Source organism: Phoxinus phoxinus (genome assembly GCF_949152265.1).
Source record: "Phoxinus phoxinus genome assembly, chromosome: 8".
Taxonomy (NCBI): domain Eukaryota; kingdom Metazoa; phylum Chordata; class Actinopteri; order Cypriniformes; family Leuciscidae; genus Phoxinus; species Phoxinus phoxinus.
The window spans coordinates 11358088-11365397 of NC_136883.1; the positions used below are offsets into that span (position 1 = coordinate 11358088).

Below are 7310 nucleotides of genomic sequence, written 5' to 3' on the forward strand. Positions count from 1 at the left end.
GGTGATAACAAGTGGCTTGTCCTCAGGGCTGAATTCTGCGTATGCCTCCTCAACTTTAAACATGCATGAATCTGGTAAAGGGCCCACCATCCCTCTGAAGAGTCCACTTCTGTAGGAAAATGTTTAGCTGTATTATTGCTTTAATTACTATTTCTATAGTTTTTTACAATTTGTATGTATTATTTTAAATGTTTAAACACTTTAACAGCATAAAGCCTTGCAATGAAATGCAGCAAAGTATATTTGTTCTTAGCATCCTTGTAACAAAAAAAATAAAAAAAATGTGGTTGCTGAACTTACCTCACTCCACCTTGTGCAGAACGATTTGCTACAGGTTTTGTGATGACCATGGCATTGATGGGGCCTGGTTTCACGCCCTGACAGACAAGTGTAAATAATCTTAGAGAGAAGAACAAAGCTGAAACTATAAACTTAAAATGCGCTTTTAAAAGAATTCAGTTTCTACATAAAATTACCCTGCATAATGTAAAGAACATACTGTGAAAATTTTACCTTGATATCTTTAATATGAACTTTGATGCTCCTGATGTCAAAATTACACTGTGATTTTAGTCTAAATTTCACAAGCAATGCCACATATTGTGATTTATTTTCTTATAAATAAGGCTAAATTTCTGATGTTAAATTACCATTGTTCGTGGTTTATGCCAGGATTGTTCTCTTTCAGTGCAGCTAAGCACAGGGGGTACAACAGATAAATTAAGCTGGGAATAATGGGCAGTTTGAAACAGCAAGGCAACCGTGTGATTGCACAAAGCAGTGCCTGTCACACATGAACACTTGCTGTGTGTTAGCACCACAGGTGAAACATCCCTGAGTCCAACCTAAAAAAAAATAAAAATTAATTTACTTGTACTTCTTGCTAATAAAGTCAGTAGCATGTTAATTTTAGTAGAACAATAACCAAGGTGGCTTTGTAGGAGCAGAATACACTGTGGCTACTCTGGGTTTATGCAATACTTCATACTGGAACCACACAGGTATCTTAAGAAATACGGATTTCAAATTCAGACTGACAACATTCTGATTCTTCTGCAAAACCTCCTTGTTATTTGTAATACTTCAAGAAAATGAACACATCGGAACACACATGAACAATTCAGAACACACATTAAGGCATTTGAACACACTTGAACACCTGAACACTTGAACACCTGAACTGGTTTTGGAGAACGGTGAACCCTATGTCTCTAGCATACTATTAAATTGTGTGGCTTTAACGCAGACTTCCCCTGACAGCCTGTCTTTATTTGATACTGAAAGCAATAACACAAGCACATATTATGCAAACAATTAAGGCATTCCTGTTTGTTTACACAGTTAGCTAACAGTTAGCACTGAAAGCTGATTAACATTAAATGTTGCTTACCTTCGTAACAGTGTATATACGAGGCTGCGTATAATTTAAAGCCTTTCTCCAGCTTGCTGGATGGAGCTTTGGTTGTTTTGCAAATACGATGCACGTCAGTAACGTTAATCCGTGGGAGATCTTGGAGACAGCGGGTGTAGAACGTAGCCATTGCTAAACCGGTGTGGTGAAGTGTTGGGTCCGGATGAAGTGTTGAGTCCGGGCTAAGGACCCTTTAATATGCCAGTAGTATGCCTGATCTAAATCTGTTCTCGCGATAACTTGTAGCTAAATTAAAAAATACTACTATTACGGTATATTGTGTCACGAAATGTAGTTTTTTATAGTTTTTCAGTCAACAATGTAGTTGTTTAAAGCGCAAATATGTTGTTTATTTATACAGATAGCGCATATTTTAAATTTTGATCTGACGTTTTCGGAGTTGTGAAAAATACTACCGTTATTGTGTCACGAAATTTAGTTGTTATAGTTTTTCAGTCGACAATGTAGTTGTTTAAAGCGCAAATATGTTGTTTGTTTATACAGATAGCGCATATTTTAAATTTTGATCTGACGTTTTCGGAGTTGTGAGATCCAGGCAATCACCGGCCGCTCAGCGCTCATGTTACCCCGCCTAGAACAGCCTTACCTCGGCTAGTCCTTCTGATGTTTGCCGCTGGCTGATGTCTCTAGTCTAGTGGTTAAACATGAGATAATATTCGTCTTGTGTAGGCTATATCTAACGGGCGATATTTGATCTTATTAATCTTTAATTTGTTCCCCGGCAAATCGTTTTGGTTGAGGGCAAAGTTTAGTTTCATAACTTTATGATTTAGGCTATTTAACGTTGTAGCCTGCAGACTTATGTTTAACTGAATCGTTTAACTTACTTTATTTCTTGACTTGTATAGCTTCTTATGCCTTTTAGGCTACTTATACTTTTATAATGTCTATTATTGATCAATAAAACTGAAATGTAACAAAAAGAGAAAGGGTTGTGTCATTTTATTCGATATAGCCTATGTAAGAATATTTTAATATATAAACCGTTAGCAGTAAAGTTACATTTAACTAAGTTAAAAATTACAATAAAGAACAATAGACTGTTTTTGATTCATGTGTATTATTCTAGATAATTAATGAAGTACAGTTACATGCTAGTGTGCATATATATTTAACTATATGAGGGGCTAAAATGGAAATGGATGATTCTTTCTCTTTCTTTCAGAAATGTGTGAGAGTGAAGAGAGCCAGAGAGATATGCCACGATGGCATATTGTGCACCCACCCAATGTCCCAGAAGTAATAGTTTTCTTCTGCTATTTATTGTACAACATTAAACTTTTAACAGATTTGTTTTGTACAACTAAGGCGAGGTAATAATGTATTTTTATATAACTGTGTGTAATTAATAGTGCTGTTATCCCTTTTCTCTATAGCCTACATTTCTCACTATTACAATGTGTTTTTTCATCCAACAACATTCTGGATCATTGGAGACTCTACGTCCGGCGTGGGGCTGAGAGAGCGGCAAAGAACATGGGGAACAGCCTTGGCATTGAGGATGTCTACATTTCTTGGTTCGGCTTGGCTGGTCTGCGGTGGAAGAGCCTTCTCCCTTGCTTTTTTTGCACGATGGAGTTCATTTCACTACTAAGGGAAATTATATATTTTTAAACAGTTTGGCAGAATCTATTAAAGCCCAACTTGAACAAGGGTGAGATGTTCATGTCTGTCGTACCTGCGGCGTGACATTAACCTGGATGATGTGAAATGCAGTAAATTACAGTAGATTGGTTCATTTTTTAGTTTATAAGTAAATGTTTATGCCAAATTTAAGATATAACATTTACAACCTTTTCAGGTAATATTCATGATGACCATGATTACTGCATGAAGACAGACATGGCAGGAGGTGATGCATCACGCACAGGTATGCTTTATCTGATTTTGATATTAGAGTATATATTATTAAATATAGGACAGTTGAGGAGGTGGGGAAAAGGGAATTTGTTCTATTGTCAGTGACACTGAAATTCAGGTACATATAAGATTTTACGAAATAAAAAAATGTCTAGATATTGTTTGCTATACTAAATATATATATACATTTTTGCTCAACAGTTGTTACTGTTTGTGGTTAAAGCAGTTTCTTTTTGTTTTGTAAAGGTCTTGGATGGTTTGAGGAATCATATTCGAGTGTACGACCCCATTGGCAACTACAAGTCCATTTCTGAGATGGACCTGGCTATACTATGGTATTTTGTGCATTGTAAATGGCAAAATTGTTATCTTCATTTACTAATGTACATTTCTTAATTTCTTTTTTCTTTTGTACAAAAGCAATGCATTCCGAAATACTTGGGAAAATGGACTGTTGAGTACCCATAACAGTGGAGGCTGTCTGACTCTAACAACTGTGGTGTTTTGGTCTGTACAGTAAGTTAAATAAATGCTTTTATTTTTATATTTTTTGTGTATTACATCTACATTACTTCAACAACTGTGTTTATTGCATTAGATGGCAGAAATGGAGGTGAGGGACAAATGGACCTCTATGAAAAACGAGGTGATACAGGGAGAAGATCTGTGGTATCTGAGGCCACATTTACACATAGCCGGGTATTTAGAGAAACGAATATTTCTCCCCCTCCGTTTTCAATAATAACATCGTGCACACAACCCGCATAAATACGCCGTCGAGCGCCTTTATAACTATGCTAAACCTATGGGCGGCAGTGTAGGGAGAAGGATAAAGCCATGCAAGCCAATCAGAATCCTCAGAATCGACAAGAGAGAACCTAAAACCCCGTTTCTCCCAGTTGACACGACAACATATAACCGGCGTTTTCAGAAATCTCCACTTTGGCCGGAGTTTTTAGAAATGATCGTTTTCTGGGATAAAAACGGCGTTTTCGTGTAAATGACAGGCCAAAACGCAGAGAAATATCTGCGTTTTCCCATCGTGTAAACGGGGCCTGAGAAGATATCATGCATCATCAATGGCCACATATGCTGTTCAGCATATGACGTATACAAGGTATGTGTAAAATGTGTGTCCTCATTCATATAAACCAACTTATAAGTTTAATAATTCAAGTAAATCGATGTTTTTTAAAATATAGGACAGTTGAGGAGGTGGGGGAAAAGAGAATTTGTTCTATTGTCAGTGACACTGAAATCCAGGTACATATAAGAATTTATGAAATATAAAATGTCTAGATATTGTTTGCTATACTAAATATTTTTTTTCAGGACTTGTTCCAAGGAATTGTAAAAGGCTCACTGAAACCCAAGTGGAACAAATGGTGGCAAACGAAGACTGGTAAAATGGCAAAACCAAAGAGTTTTCATCCAGCCTTGTCAGCACATGTTGAGGAACTTCTGGGACACATTGACAACATTGTGTTTACGAAAAAGAAGGATGAAAAGCTTGAACATTTTGACCTTATAATGTGTGATCTGATTCCTGAGGTATGCATTTTATGGGATCGTTTTGGTACAAATATGTATGTCTGATTTTTATATTTTTGGGTGAACTAACTCGTTAAACTAACTTAAGTAATTACTTTGTAAAAATCTTTTGTTGTTCAGGTCAGCCTTATAATACTGAGACGAACGGAAGGTTTCAGTCACTTTTGGGCTGAGATATCTTATCTTGTGGAGTGTGTCATTAAAATGGCCTAATGTCACAACATCCGCCAGTCCAGCCTCCTCGTCCACCAAGTCATGACCCCATCATCATCACCTTTGAGTTTGCCCATCTCAGTAAAAACAGTGAGTGACGTACATCGCATAGTAGACTTTGCGTGTGTACAAATTAACGTGCTAATGCATTTTTGTATGTTTTTGCAGAGTTCCTCAGCTCCTCGTCCACCAAATGACGACAGGGTTCAGCGAGCTAACTCCACCTGCTGCGCTGCACCTTTGAGTTTGCCCATCTGAGTAAAAACAGTGAGTGAGGTACATCACACAGTAGACTTTGCGTGTGTACAAATTAACGTGTTACAGCATTTTTGTATGTTTTTGCAGAGTTCCTCAGCCTGTCCAGCCTCCTCGTCCACCAAATGACAACAGGGTTCAGCGAGCTAACTCCGCCTGCTGCGCTGCACCTTTGAGTTTGCCCATCTCAGTCACGAGCTCACGACCCATCATGCCAAGGGGACATGGTGCCTCGACACATCTCAACTGCATCATCTAGGCCTTAGGATGGTTCCACAAAGAATTGACTGCACATACAACATGAATTACTTCAAACTACAGATTTGAATTTACATACAGCAAAAGACACTGCATCTATTTGTCTCTCATTAGTCAATCCAGGATAAACCTTTCTCTCAAAATCTTTAACCATACAGTTCATTAAATTGAACACAGCTAACTCAACATAAAATTTGTTTAAATCTTCACACTGTATAGCCAGAGGACTATCACAAATGTATTTAGGAAATTAAAGACACACTACAGTATGTCTGTTTAAAGCTTATCTGTATTGTTGTGTATTTTAAAAAGTCTATAAATTTATAAATGTCAAAAAATGATGTGCATGTTGCTTGTAGTTTTGTGTTAATAAAAATGAAATCTAATAAATCTCATAATTCAGTTGTATTGTATTATATTGTGTAATTTAATCAAAATGCTATTTTTATATGAGTTTTGGTTCTGGTTGTATTACATTGAATGGTATTGTATTGTATGATGTTCTGTTTTAACAATTAATTATGACATAAATCATGAATTAGTACACAAATGACATGCTTGTAATTAAAAATATATATTATGCCTTATTGCTTAATAACAAGTAACTTAATGTCTCAAAACATACCTAAAAATGCTATTTCTTTCTTTAATCAGGATAAAAATATTATATGAAGAAAGGGGTTTGATTGATTACTTATTTGATTGATTAATATTTATACTAAGTACACACAAAACATAGCTAGCATTCTGTCATTTAGGGTTAAACTGTTAATAAGAAAATAGTAATAAATACAAATTTATTAAAAAACGACAAAACGTTTATCGGATAGATGTATGCTCTATGCCGCGCTACTATACGCTAACTAAAAAAAAACACTAAGAACGAGAAATGCTTAAATTCACAATATATAGCTTGGGGTATATACTATTATATGACACATATAAGTTAAAATACATTAATGACTTGTTATAACGTAGGTCAAACGACTTCTTTAATTATGTGATTTTGTATGATTTGTAACCAGGCACTAAAGCGATTACCCATAAAACGTGCTTTGAACCAATCGGATTGCTTGGGTCCTTAGCCCGGACTCAACACTTCATCCGGACCCAACACTTCACCACACCGGAACTGACTGAGCCCTATTTAAAAGAACGCGGAAGTAGGTGTGCAAGTAGCGTATAACATGTCTTCTTTCAGACTTGGAGAAAAAAAGTCTGAAATACACATTTAGGTCTTTATTTTACTACACTTTGTCTGTTTGAGTCTGTAGATTTCTCATAAATTCAACAAAAGTTGCCGTACTAAATAATCCCGCTGCTCCGCGATTGCTGTCTGCACCCTGTCATCACATTGCACTGTTAGAAAGCGCTCTCTCTCCAGTACAATGCTGTCGGATCCAAATATGGTAATTTCCTTTTTATAAGCAACCAATCGTGAAAGTAAAAGGGCTGAATGTGCAATCTCCACTTCAGTAGCACCTATATACACCAAACTTTCCAGTCTTGTACCTAGTTATGTTATGAAGACATTTACTGAGGGATTTGTAAATGTATTATTCATAGCCTGATTTATAAAACATTTTATTAAAAAAAACATGGCACATTTTTTTAAGGCTATTCACAATATATTCTGATTTACAGGATAACATAAGTAGATTTACTTAGATATTGCCTAATTTGCATATTTACAAATTTAATTACAGAAAACTTAACTGGCTTATATCTGCTAGTTAATTTT

The 7310-nt window shown here is 36.0% G+C and overlaps 1 protein-coding gene and 1 long non-coding RNA gene across 2 annotated transcripts; both read left to right on the top strand.

The window, feature by feature from the left end:
• Positions 1-2435: 2435 nt before the first annotated feature.
• On the top strand, positions 2436-3970 carry LOC307002901. The gene is made up of 4 exons (XR_013798574.1): positions 2436-3302; positions 3539-3627; positions 3713-3808; positions 3891-3970. It is a non-coding gene; the product is annotated as an uncharacterized lncRNA (long non-coding RNA).
• Positions 3971-4353: 383 nt separating this feature from the next.
• Positions 4354-5763, top strand: LOC307002900 (uncharacterized protein). Its single transcript, XM_079620864.1, has 6 exons — positions 4354-4409; positions 4495-4555; positions 4625-4843; positions 4964-5146; positions 5225-5323; positions 5402-5763. Exons 1-4 carry the CDS (start codon positions 4372-4374, stop codon positions 5054-5056), a joined length of 411 nt encoding a protein of 136 aa, XP_079476990.1. The 5' UTR covers positions 4354-4371; the 3' UTR covers positions 5057-5146; positions 5225-5323; positions 5402-5763.
• Positions 5764-7310: the final 1547 nt, after the last annotated feature.

Excerpts from the sequence above, each read along its gene's own strand:
- LOC307002900 (XM_079620864.1), top strand. The coding sequence starts at position 4,372 with ATGGCCACATATGCTGTTCAGCATATGACGTATACAAG. Across the intron at positions 4,556-4,624 it reads TCAGTGACACTGAAATCCAG|GACTTGTTCCAAGGAATTGT; the intron begins GTACATATAAGA and ends ATTTTTTTTCAG. Across the intron at positions 4,844-4,963 it reads TGTGTGATCTGATTCCTGAG|GTCAGCCTTATAATACTGAG; the intron begins GTATGCATTTTA and ends TTTGTTGTTCAG.